General features: G+C 49.2%; 1 protein-coding gene across 3 annotated transcripts in view; it reads left to right on the top strand.

Annotated features, from left to right (window-relative positions):
* Positions 1 to 2,327: 2,327 nt before the first annotated feature.
* Positions 2,328 to 13,158, top strand: part of XPNPEP1 (X-prolyl aminopeptidase 1) — a 32,039-nt gene continuing 21,208 nt past the window's right edge. The window contains exons 1-4 of one of the 3 annotated variants that reach the window (XM_056351862.1): positions 2,335 to 2,459; positions 3,599 to 3,694; positions 6,371 to 6,501; positions 12,746 to 12,809. In XM_056351862.1, coding sequence (XP_056207837.1) covers positions 6,385 to 6,501; positions 12,746 to 12,809 — 181 coding nt within the window. In that variant the 5' untranslated portion in view covers positions 2,335 to 2,459; positions 3,599 to 3,694; positions 6,371 to 6,384. Of the gene's footprint in view, positions 2,460 to 3,598; positions 3,695 to 6,370; positions 6,502 to 12,745; positions 12,810 to 13,158 lie in introns of all 3 variants that reach the window. The other 2 variants (XM_056351861.1, XM_056351860.1) reach the window with 2 other exon arrangements.

Below are 13,158 nucleotides of genomic sequence, written 5' to 3' on the forward strand. Positions count from 1 at the left end.
ATCATCATGCCAATGTTGCAGTGCTTTTAAAATGTCCTGACATGTGCTTTACTATGAGCATCACTGGATTCTGGCCGGTTTCCAGGAAACGAATCTTCTCAGCAAATATTCTGCAGGGTGAGCATAACGTGGTCTGTAACACAAATGCAAAACACGGCTGTAGTTTACCCTGAGGGGGACACTGATGTGCTGATCTAAATGGGCCCTTCCAGCCCAAACTGCCAGGATTGTATAAGATCCTTGTGGGGAGGGCTGGGAGATGGGATGAGAATAATTGGGAAACAGCAATTAGCTTCAGCCAAGGCAATTAATGAGGAAAGAAAATTCTTCCTGCTATAACAGCCATGATCACCAGCCTCCCCTCCCCTCTCTCCCATCCCTCTTCAAGGAGACCCTACAACCCTGGCCCCATCCAATGACCCTTCCCAATGCCGAGGTGCTGGTTGCAGGACGGACCTTTTATTCTCTTCTACTGCATTATGAGTTTTGCTGTGCTGTGTTATGCCCTAGATTTTACTCCAGAGATGTGTGAGATAGACCTCTGCAATGTGGAGGGAGCCGCAGAGGGCAGCAGTTGCTGGCTGGGGCTGGCTGCAGGATTTGGGGCTGCAGGAGGGCTGAATTGCTCAGCCTGGAGAATGGTCAGAAAGAAGAGGGAGCCAGATCCTTTCTAGATGTGCACAGCGAAAGGGCAAGGGGCAACTTGCAATGAGGAAATGCTGCTTGGATATCAGGAAAAAAACTTTTTGTTCCAGGGTGGTCAGCACTAGCATAGGCTGCCCAGAGAGGTTGTACTGCTCCTGTCTTGGAGATACTCAAAACCCAGCAGGACGGTCCCTAAGAAACCTGCCCTAGCTTTGAAGCTGGTCTTGCTTTTAGCAGGGGGTTGGACTAGAGACCTCCAAAAGCCTCTCTCTCCCTGAATTATCCTCACCTGATTTTGCTTCACGCTTCACCTGGAAATATGCAAATAGTCAGGGAGACCCAGGCGGTTTAGTAAAAGACTGACTTGTGCTGGCTTGCTAGACGCAGCAGCAAATGTTTGGCAGTTTGTGGGTAAAGCTCTGTGAGCTACAGCATTGGTGTGGACTGAAGACGGAAGGACGAAGGGCAGAGTAGCTGGAGGCTGCACTTTTTCTCCTCTGAAAAAATGCATGCAGACCGGGGCCCTGAGGCCAGTTTCATGAGTTGGTTGTGTACCCACACAGTTGTCCGGTACCCGTGGGATGCCAGGTGCAGTGCTCAGCCCGTGCATCTTCAAGGGCCCGCTTCCTGAGCACCATGCAGCCAGCCGAGCATCTCCTCTCCTACTGAGTCCCCAGGATGTGTGGGAAACCCTGAACGAAGGTGGCTCCCACTGAGCACCACATTTTCCTCCTTTCTTCATCCTCTGTGGAGTGGCAGTTACACTGGGTGCAGTGACAAACCCCACGCAAGAAGAGCGGCTGCAGTGCTGTCACAGCATGGGCGCCAGAGGGTCCCCAGGGTCCCGGCTGCTGCAAGCAAACCCCTCTGGCCTGGATGCAGTTACAAAGCAGGTAATGTTTTTTTTTTTTTTTTTTTTTGCTTTTGTTGCTTCTTGGTGGTGATCTTCTCATTTCTGCATTTCTGTAACAGCCTCCTGGGTTTGTCACTAGGCTTGACTTATGGCCCACCTGTAGAAAACTACTAGGGGCAGAGGAGCGCAGTGGAAGGTATTTTCATTAGCGCACGCATGGCAAACGGCCAGATTTCACACCAGTTCCACCCACCGCTGTTACAGTAGGAGCCTCCTCCCTTCCAAGCAGAAAACTGCCGGGAATTCACCTTGAAAAGCAGCCGGGCAGGACCCTTTCTGCCGGGGGCTTCGAGCAAAGTAATGGGAAGCCAACGTTTCCCCGGAGCCGTGCTCAGCACTGCAAAGCCAAAGCTGCGGGGCGCCCGCAGCCCGCCCGTGCGGTGCTGGGGGAGCCGCCGTGCGCCCCCGCCGCGCCGGCCCCAGCCGGGGGCCTGGGCTCCCATCCCCGCCCCGGGCCCTGCCCGGCAGCTGAAGAGTGAAGCGGCCCGCAGAGGCGAGCGCCGGACGAGGTCCCGGGGCCAGGGCCCGGCAGCGGTGCCAGACGATCCGTCCCGCCGTTTTTTCGAGGGAGGCACGGGCAGCCGGCTGCAACGCGCTCGGCCTGCCCCGGGTTTCGCACCGGCTTCCCGGCCCGCCTCCCCCGCAGGACGGGGCCCCCCTCGGGCTCCCCCAGCGGGGACCGCACCGGGCCGCCGGGGCAGGCTGCCCCCGCCGGGCTCAGAGGACGGCGGAGGCTGGCGCGCGGCGGACGGTCCCGGCCCCGGCTCTCCCCGGGCTCCGCCTCCCGCCTCACACCGCCGGCTCCCCCGTGACGTCCGCCGTGACGTCAGCGGCGGGTGGGCGCGGCGGCCGACGTGGGCGCTGACGTCGCGGCGGCGGGCGGCGGGCGGGCCGGCGGCAGGTGAGGAGCGGCGGGGCGGGGGCAGGCCCGGGGGTGCCCGGGGGCAGCGGCGGGGAGCGCTCGGTGTGCGCGGTAGCTCGGCTGCGGGGACCCGCACCAGGCCTCCCCGGCAGCCGGGCCCCGTCGGGGTGTCCGGGCCCGAGCGGCCCGGTCAGCCCTGCGTGGGGCTGGGGGAGGCCCGGGTGCGGCCCGGGTGGGCTGCCGGTGCGTTTGGAGTGTCGGTGGGTGCCAGGGGGGCGAGTCGTGGGGTCTGTGCCTCGGTACGGGAGTGCTTGGGCTGCCCTGCCTGTGGCCAGCCCGGGCCAGAGAGGCCTGGTTTTGAGGTGGTGCTGCTGGTTCCTGATAATGCGAGCTTACGTGCTTGTTTTGAACAAGTTTATTCATAAAAGAGAAAACGAAAAGGCAATTAACAGGAGGACGAGCCTATCTGAAGCAAACAGGACGTAAACCCTCAGGATGGTCTAACACAGCAGCCACAGGCAACCCCGATGCAGCCTGACCGGCTGGCCTTGCCTGCCTCCCCGCCGCGGCCCTGCCGTGCCCCCGAGGCAGCAGGCCTGGTGTCCCCGACCGTTGCTGGCCTGGGGCTGCAGCAGCCCATCGCGCAGTGTGCATGAAGGAGGCAGGAGGAGGTGTCTGGCTCCCCGGCAACATTTTTGTGGTCATCCTTTACCCTGCATGTCTGATGGAGATGCTATCCGGGTAGGATCTGGCCTGGGCTCTTGGAGAACTGACTCCCCGCAGTTTGGGTGAGGTGTAGGTAATGTAAGTCTAGACAATGCCAGATTTTGGGATCCACCTCTGACTGCCATCGTGCTGTATTGATACTTTGCAAGTTGCTGCTTCTCTGCCTTAGTTTCCCCATGTGTAAAATGGGGAGTGCCCTCTGACAGAAGGATTGCAAAATCAAATTGGCATAAAACAGCACATGCTTGCAAGATTTAATCGTAAGTCTTGACAAGCAAGTGCCTGGCCCTTGATGTTCCTTGTTCCCCCACGGTTCACCCTCAGTGCGTCTCTAATCTTGCCAGTGGAACATAGTATTAATGCATTCTCAGCTCTTTGCTGGGGAATAAGAATGTTTTATGGGGGGGGGCAAAGTTTGTTAGCTGTTTCAGTTTTGCCCTTTGCTTTCTCAGGCACAGTGAAGCTTATGAAGGCCAAGCAAAGAGCTGAATGGTATTGTGCATGAGCAGAGGCAAGAAGCGTCCAGACGTGGGGAGCTACAGAGGCAGGTAACATGGCAGTCTGATACCTTTGAAAAAGTTAGGTCAGAGAAGGGGACTGTGTCTTGCACTGCTAAATCCACTATCTTCGTTTGAGCTGTGTTTGGAGTGATTAAATAATGATAGAGAAGATGTTTGAACTTGGTAGAGGCTTATAGTTACGGCCAAGAAAGGAAAGGTCACCTGTTAAAAATTATAGGGGGACCAGAGTAAATGACTACCAAAGATATGGGAGAAAATAGCTTCTCTTTCTCTGGAAATTGAAGACAATTTTATTGGAAAGTTTGTGAAGGTTTTTTTTTAAAGTGATTTCTTATACTGTAGGGGTTGTCTAATTTAGATGTTCTTCTTAACATGGCTTTTGTTGCTAATCTAGCTTTGTTGCATTTTTAATATTTGCAAGCAAATCTTTCAACAGTGAGAGTACTTATAAATTAAATTAATTATTATTTTTTTTTTTTAGCCTTGAGAGAATCTCTTGCTTGCTAAGAAAACTGTAGCTTGTCAGCAAGGAGCTTTATTACAAGGCAAAGCCTTGTCATTCCTTGCCTATTTAAATGAGACTTTCAGGCTTCTGGAGACAAAGTGCAGGTCGAGAAAGGAAGCTGTGTCCTTATGAGTTTGTAGAAAGGGATTTTTTTCTGCTGGCCTGTTGCTGTGTTGTTGCTCTCTCTCCTTTCTGTTTTTCCTCTGTCTGAACATAAATCAGCAGCAGTATTAGAGAGTGTTACAGCAACTTGTTACAACGGACAGACAAAACCAATCACAGTATAATAAAGTTCAGTGTAGCCTATGAATTTGTCCTGGAAATAAATCTGAGGTGTAATCTAATCCCAGAAAAGGCACTGGAGTCGAGATACCAGTTTGAGGATTTAGTGTATGGTGCCTTTTGTGCTTGTTTTGCTTCTTGTGGTCTGGGTTGTAAAACATAGTGCACCTGTGGGCAGACAGTCAGTCACAAGCCTGGTGTGCTCTAAACTTCCTGGGATGAGATGTGTGAATGGTGGTCTTGGGTTCAGATTTTTACACCTGAATGCATCAGACCTTGGTTCAGTTCCTGGCTTGGTCACAACGCTGCTGTGTGACCTTGGTCAAATCATGTCTTCCTGTGGCTTGTGAAATGGAGGCAGGTTTTCTGCCTTCTTGTGTAGATGGCAAACATCACAGGGCAGGGACTCTGCCTTATTGTGTTTTGGCATAAGACTGTAATGTCTCTTGGGCTTCTGGGTAGTTATAGCGGTATAAATAGAGTTAAGTGCTTAGATAAGCAAAAAATGTTTGAGTTTCATACTATTTGCTTCTCCCACCTATGATCTGTTTGTAGACATGGCTGTGAAGTGAGCTGTGGAGTGCACTGGTCAGAACAACATACTACATAGCTGGTGTTCAGGCAGCACAGAGCCTACCAATCTTGCCCTGGAAAGCGACAGCATTAAAGTTGTAGGATCCCAGCATGTTCTTAAAAATTTGAAAGGAATGGATAGAGAAATGGGAAGGGGAATATCCCACTTTGGGCACCCTTTGGAGATGTGAGTGAAGAAAACACAGAGAGAACCTCTTCTGAAGTTCAGGTTACTTGGTTTCCGTAGGCTTTCAGGCCAGGCCTCCCCCACAGCTTGAATATCCTCTGCAATCAGCTGGTGCCTTCCACTGCAGCCTTCATTCGCGCCAGCACAGCAGCATGACCTGATGCATCACTGTGCACGGTGCTCCCAGCGGGACCCAGCTATTGACGGTTTCTGGGTAGTAAATTGAGAGGCTGATATTCACTGCAATGCTAAAGATATATCTATTGCAAAACCACTGCAAGGGAGGATAATTGGCCTGTGCCCTTGTTTTGCCCTCTGATCTGCTGTCTTCATTTAGCCTGTGCCCCATCCCTGCCTGTCTGACACCAGCTGAGATCTGCAGAGCATTTGCCAAAGGTCTTCAGAGAAGCTTTCCTTAAGCATCCCTAGTTGTCCCCTGGCAGTCACTTGTGAGAGCTCAATGGGCTATTCTTCCTGCTAGGTGAACTAATGTGCAGCCCAGAGGTAAATATGGCCACTGAACACATCCCTGTGTATGTCCTTGGGAGTAATTTCTTTGCCCTGAGTTAGTCTGGTCACCAATCCACTATGAAAACCTGGGCTATAGTGAAACTTCTAAAAATCGCCACCTTAACTTGTCCGTTTCCGAGTCTTGATGTGCGTGGCTTGCTGTGGCGTATAAGCCACAGCATCTCTGCCCCCAGAGTGAAAAGACTGGACGCTGTTCTTTATGCATGTGATGGGTGGGGCTACTTCTGATCTGTGAGTATTTGGGACCATCGGTGTGACATCCCGAGACCTTTCCTGGCTGTCATAAGGCATGTCTGAGGTGCTCTGTTTCTTGGTGCTGCCCACGTGCAAGGAGGGTTGGCACATGTTAAGCTTGCGTGTCATTATTACTGGGCATGTCAGTGCTTGATGAGATGGGAAAGGTCCTTTACGGCATGGACCAGCTTTGTCTCTGTGGCCTCAACCTGATCCCTCATTCTCAAGGAACATAAGTGAAGTGATAGGACAGGAGAAATTCTTGGGTGGGAGGGATGATGTTGGCACACTTGTCCTCAAGGGGAGTTTTCAGTGGTGATGGCCTCCAGCCTGTGCGTGTGAGTGGCCTGGGATGGCTGGAGAAGCTCTGAAGTTTTGTACTTTATTTCAGTTGCAGGTAGGAAGATGAGTCCAAAAATTACAACAGAGCTGCTGAAGCAACTGCGGCAGGTGATGAAGAGTCCCAAGTATGTCCAGGAGCCTGTGCAAGCCTACATAGTGCCCTCTGGAGATGCTCACCAGGTATGGATGGATGGATTATGAGAATGATTGCATTTTCCTTCCCTACAAGAAATAAAAGCCAGGGATAACTAAAATCATCCTTCATTCACTTGCTTTAATGGTTCTAGCATAAAAGCTTGGGTAACCTGAGAAGCGTCATGTTGGAAAAAGTTTCTGGAGTCTGTTCAGGAGACTGGAGTTTTTATGTTCTTGTAACAAATCAGCATGGATGTTCCACCAGCAGCTTCTCATCAGATTGTCTCCAGGGAGCTCACGCTGTAAAAAAGGGAGCTTGCCAGAGCACTTGCTGTCCCCATCCTGGCTGTTGGGAAGAAAAGATTTACTAGGGGAGGAAGGGGCATTATCTGGGCTTTAGTTTCCCCATTAGCACTTCCTGATCAACGCATAACTCTTAAGCGAGGTGGCGAAGGACTGGTTGCAGAGCTTTCCCTTTGCTACATCCAGTTCTTGCTGGAATTGCTGTCTTATGCTAAAGCCCTCAGATTCCATGCAGAGGGAGGGGCCTTTGGAGAGCAGTGAGGTGATGTGTTGCAATGACACTTCTCTTTTGATGCTGCTCTGCATCAGCTTGTCTTGTGCACTAAAGACAGGAGGGAAGTCTGGGCCCAGGGTGGTAACCCGTGGCGGTAACTGTGTTGTGTGCAGTTTTCCACTGTTAAGATTTCTGTAGTCTGTAACATAAATTTTAAATTGCTGAACTGCCTTTTACCTTCCCCACCTGCTCATATGCTAGTTTCACTCTGCTGTTAGGAGACCCAAGAACTTCCAAGGGTTTTTCCCTCCTCAGCCATTTTCAGGAAAGAAAAGACCTGAAGCTTTCCTGGCTCACACCCAAAGCTCCCTTTTACCCCAGGGTGCACGAGAGCAAAATAAAACTGAATCAGGACCTTTGCCCTTGACTTTGCACTGGGGTGAGCTAGGTCCAGACTTGCCTGCGCCTTGGGACCATATGTGCAGCATCGTGTTTCCTCTTAGGGAGATCCAAACTTGGGCAGGTAGAGGGAAGGCAGTTTTCTGCAGCTGCTATTGTCTGCTGCATTCCTGCCTCAAGCTGCCTCTGTCCATATATAACTCTGGTTTCATTTCACTAGACGTTAAGTGCTGTCATGTGAGTTGAAGAATGTGACCCTCAGGACTTCTGGGTTTTTCTGTTGCTTTCTTTTCCTTGACAGAATGCAGTTAAGCAGAGAACCCCATGTTGCTATTTCCTGCCGGGCAAGTTGGTCAGGTTTCTCTGCAGAGCGAATCTATCTGAATGGAAACAATTACTAAAAGCTGATGATTCTGGCGCCTCTTGACTAGCTAGTGCAGGATTTTGTCTGTGAGGTTTGGGAATTGGTGCCATTTTAAGCATTGGTGGGAACCTGTTGATCCCGGAGCAGGCCTACTGATTCCAGGGAAACTGTCATGAGCTGAGGTTTGCAGCTTCCCCATCTTCCAGGAAAGCATTTGTTTATTGCATGCAAATAAAGAACTTTACAGCCCTGCAGTCAGATTTTGCTCTTAGGCAGCTTCCCTCCATGACTCAGAAGACTGTGGTTTAATGATACCCAAGCTTCTGGTGGCTTGAGCCATTTCCTCCCCACAACCCAAGCTACTTATTGCTGTCCTTTCCTCTCTCAGCTGTTCCTGAGGCTGTCCTGGGATCCACATCAGAGAACTTGTCAACAAAAAGGGCTTTCCCTCCTGTGGTGCTGACAAAGGGTTTAGATTGGGGGAAACTTTATTCCCTTCTTGGTTGCAAAGGAACCCCTGGATTGGTCCGATGCTGATACACTCTGATGCTGCAACTTGCTGACTAATTTCTCTTTGTAACACTGGGGATGTTTGGGGTTTGAGCTCTGAGCTCTGTGATGCTTTTCATATTGGTTTTCCAGCCAAGGCTAGAAGGCTTAGGTTGTAATACTGCGAGGAGGCTTGCCACCAGTTGTATCCTTTGCTTTCTATGCTTAGTTGTGTAAAGAGCTGAAAGACTTGCAGAGCTTCTCAAACACAGCTGGCTCTGACTCTGGCTTAACCAAGGCTCCTGTTACCTTGGACTTGTGGCTCTTGTAGCCATCCCTGAATGTTGGCTGCTTTGATTTTTGAAACTTTTGATGCTGGTGATAAGAAGTCAGAAGAAATGGACTGTTTGTTTGGGGACATGGGTGGTCCAAAGGCTGGTGAGAAAGGAGGGGAGTAACCAGCCAAAAGTAGGCTGAAGTCCATACAAAGAGCCCTGCTTCCTTACATGAGCGCTGGGTGGATCTTGTGGCTGGAGGTGTCAAAGGATCATGGAAGGGTGAAATGCCATGCTTTTGGAAATGAAGCACCTAAATCCGTTGTGGTTTGGTTAAAAATACCTGTCTGACCTTTTGGGGTGTTGCAGTGGTAAACACGGGATTCATTTTTGTGTTGAGTCACCCGGTTTACATTGAATTTGAAGTTTGCCCATATGGGAATATTCAGAGATTGGAGGAACTTTCTTCTTAATGGGAGGGAATGATGTTTGGATTAGGGCTTGGGTTTGGAGCCAGTCACAGCTTAACTGGGGCTGGCTTCTACCCCCAGGGCCTTGACTTGGTGAAAACAAATTTGGTCAGATCTGGCTGGTCTTCTGTATCAAGGAAGCACCTGCCCAGCTCAGGGCCCCATGTTTGAATTGGCAGAGATGCTGTCTTCTGCTCAGAGCTGGCTCCTCTGACACACACTTGTTCTGAGCCGAGGAATCAGTAGAGTTATAAAGCAAGAGACTATTTGTGCACAGGTTGCACTGACCTGTTCCAGTTCTTACCAATGCAGTTAGGTTCTTGGCAGTGAATACCGACCTCCCTCCAAGTACACAGCAGTGTTTGTTCTTTAAGGCATCAGTGTCATAGCTCTAAAGGCAGCAAGCTGTACTTTTCCTTGCTGATCTTGGTTAACCTTAGGATAGAATAAGCTTTTACATGTTAATGGCCCAACTGTGCAGGTTCTGGTGATAAGCACCACTTTTTTTTTTTTTTTTTTGTGGTTCCTCCTGGCTTAGCTGAGGGTTTCTGTGATGCAGCCCCCAGTTTTGTCTGCATGTCAAGGACTGACAGGTGTGGTGGAAAGCAGACTTGAAAGGCCTGAGGAGAGCCAGGGTGAAGGTCATTGGAGCTTCAAGACAAGCCTCAGGGTAATACCTTGCTCTGACTGTGCTGCGGCCTGTACTTTGTGTGGCGTGTGCAGGTGTTCCCCTTGTAATTTTAGCTCGTGCGAAACATGGACTTATCTTTGCACAGTGGGGGTTGCTGCATGGAACAGAACAGGTGGGCGTGCAAGAATTCAGACTGACAGATGAATGAACCATCTTCCTTTCCAGATCCCTCATACTCCCTTCTAAAGCCCATCTGCCTCATTGTAAACTCTTAAAACATTCCCTGGATTTGCCTGTGAATGGGACAGCATGAAGCATTCCCCATGTAGTCAAGGTCTTTGATAGTTTTAAATCTAGTAAAAGCTGACCTAGACTAACAGACTTTTTTTTTTCTTTCTTTTAGATTAAAAATTGTTTTAATCTATTTCATTGTTCTATGCTGTTAATGCAGCTAGCTCAGTGTTAACCCTTCCCGTGAATGTGAGTTTGCTTGTCTGCACAAGCAGACTAGCCTGTAGCCTCTGCTGCATTGGTCAAGAGAAAGGGAAGAGAAATTGCTGGTCTGATTTGAGATGTTCTTAGTGATACAATCCACAGTGGGAAATTTCCAGCATCCCCTTTAGGCGTTGGACCCTGGGAGATGGTATCCCAGCTTTGAGCTGAGAAGTGTAGGAGGAGGGGAGCTGTAGCAGTCAAGAGGCTGAATTAGGAGATGCTGAAATGGGGAATATTCCTCAGGTCCAGCATCACACTGCCTTCACGTTCTGTCTTACTGCTGACAGGCAGCCAGGGGAATGGGCGCTTGATTCTGCTGCTTGAATGACTTTGTCCTCTGTCTGCTGATGCCTGTGTCATTATTTGAATGGGATTGGTGGTGATAGTGGTGCTGTGGTGGGCTGATGTGGATCCACCCCATCAGCTAGAGGTATGCAGAGGGCAGTCATCCCTTCCCAAGGTGGGTATCCTGACCCTTCTCCTCCCCACAGTTGTTGAGCATGTGTCACAGCCCTTTGGGGCTGGACAGGAAGAGACACAGGGAACTGGACTGGCTCAGAGATGAGGGCACCCGTGGTCTCAATACCCACCCCATTTCTGCCAACTTTCCTTAGTGGTTGGATAAAATAGAAGATTTCTTGGGACCATATCCCAGGAATCTTCAGTGGCAAACAAAAGCAAAAACTACTCAGCCAGATCCTCTTTTGGTCTGTGGGTTTTTCTGTCCCAAGGCTTAGATTCAAAGTGTGGTGAATGGTTGGTAGCTGCTGCCTAGGGCATCTCCAAGGAGGGGAGAGATGTAGCTGTTCTGGAGGGGTGACCATGGGGTGACTGAGAACAGAAATAGAGTTGGTCCCAGGTGCTGCGATTGTGCTTCTCATACACTCCTGTGCTTTGAACCCTCTGCTGCCTTTAGAACAGTGAAGAGTACCATATCTGAAGGGAGTATTTTCTAACAATCAGGTGATTTGAACATAGCCCTGGCCAGAGACAGGGAAATGCAGTATCTATGGCAGTAGGAACTAAACCCACCTGAAAACTGGGCTGTGACTTCTCAGCTGGGTCCCTAAAATGTTTCTTTTGCCGCAACACAGCTGGGTACAGAGGAACTTTGTGGGCAGAGTAACAGAGTTTGGTTTCAGACCATTTGTAAGGTACAAATCCAGGGGTTTTGCAGCTCAAACATTGGCACTGTCAGCCTGGATTAAGCTGATTTGCTGAGTTATGCTAGTTAATTAACAGGTCTGCTCAGCAATTCTGACCTCTGAACTTGCCAGAATGGAATCCCATAAAAATGGTGTGTGGGCCACTTCAAGATACAGTTGTTCTTTTAATTTTGGCAGCTCCTGTGGATGTTAGGTATCTGTGCGTTGTCAGACTCTTCTTTAATGCTGCCAACAGACGTGTCAACAAACACAGGCTGTGATGGGTCTGAGATGAGGATGGACTAGTAGTCTTTGATTCCTGTTTACCCACCAAACCATGATCTGGTGGTTGCTGGTGTAGTTGGGTTTTCAGTAGGCAAGGAAGAAGTGAGAGGATCAGCATCTAATTATGGAAGGTCATAAGGGTTAAAGTTTTTACACTTTTATTATCTTGATGATTTTCTTTCAATGTCATTGATGTGGAAAACAAAGTTGTTTGTTGCAGTTTAACACCAGCTAGCAACTTGCAGCTGCTTACTGCCTCCCCTCACAGTGGGATGGGAGAGAGAATCGGAAGGGTAAAAGTGGGAAAGCTTGTGGGTTTGGATAAAGACAATTTAATAGGTAAAGCAAAAGCAAAGGAATTAATTCATCACTTCCCATTGGCAGGCTGGTGTTTCTGTTGTTTCCAGGAAAGCAGGGCTTTGTCGTGCGTAACAGTTATTTGGGAAGACCAATGCCATCACCCCGAACATCCCCCCCACTCCCTCTTTCTTCTCCCAGCTTTATATGCTAAGCATGACATCATGACCCCTTTGGTCAGTTGGGGTCAGTGGTCCCAGCTGTGTCCCCTCCCAGCTTCTTGTGCTTCCCCAGCCTACTCGCTGGTGGGGTGGTGTGAGGAGTAGAAAAGGCCTTGGCTCTGTGCAAGCCCTGCTCAGCAATAATGAAAAGGTCTCTGTATTATCAACACTGTTTTCAGCACAAATCCAAAACATAGCCCCATACCAGCTACTATGAAGAAAATTAACTCTCTCCCAGCCAAAACCTTAAATGTCAGTGAGGGGACTTCACTGGAGATAGTGAATTTTACAGATTTTATGTGCTGATTACTCTGGTCCCCAAGATCAAGGGGTGCTTCTGGTTTCTCTTCCTTTCACGTTGCAGCTTCAAAGGCAGCATTTGTTTGTTGCCTGAAGGGGAAGTTGAGTGTGAAATAAACATCTGCAGAGTACTTCAGTGTTTACAGATGTTTGTGGGAGAAAAGTGCTGCAGCTTAAAAAAAAAAAAAAAAAAAAAAAGACCCAGTTGGACGTAAATACAATATAATCACAGATGATTAAATGTTCCAGTGGAGTAGAGCCCAGAATTTTTAACTCCTTTCATTCTCTCTGTGGTGTCCTTTAGGAGAAAAAGCTTATCAAAATATTTTTCATCAGCTGATTTCCCCCCCCCCCCCCCCCCCCTGCTGCTATAAATAATTGCTGCCTCTTTTGTTTTCTAGAGCGAGTACATTGCACCCTGTGATTGCAGACGGGCGTTCATCTCTGGATTTGATGGCTCTGCAGGTACCTTTCCAGAACTTGGGTTTTTGCTAACATACATAATTCCCCTGTAAAGAAATAGTCTCATTCATGGCATAGAGGCGGTATGGAAAAGGAGACCTATCCAGCTTGTTTGGACTGTTTTCTTCTCATTTCAGCATCTGCAGAATTATGTCTTGGCTACCCACTGGAATTATGTAATATCAGTGCAATAACAAGTTTCCAGAAAATGTTTGACCCCTGCATGAACCTCTCATAAAGTAAAATCCTATTAACTCTTCAATGTAGTGCTTGTAACCTACAGTCATTTCTTTTGATGTGCAGCCAGTACGAATAGAATTTTGCATTGCCCATTTGGGCAGGATGAATAGTA

Source organism: Falco biarmicus, chromosome 9, assembly GCF_023638135.1.
Source record: "Falco biarmicus isolate bFalBia1 chromosome 9, bFalBia1.pri, whole genome shotgun sequence".
Lineage (NCBI taxonomy): Eukaryota > Metazoa > Chordata > Aves > Falconiformes > Falconidae > Falco > Falco biarmicus.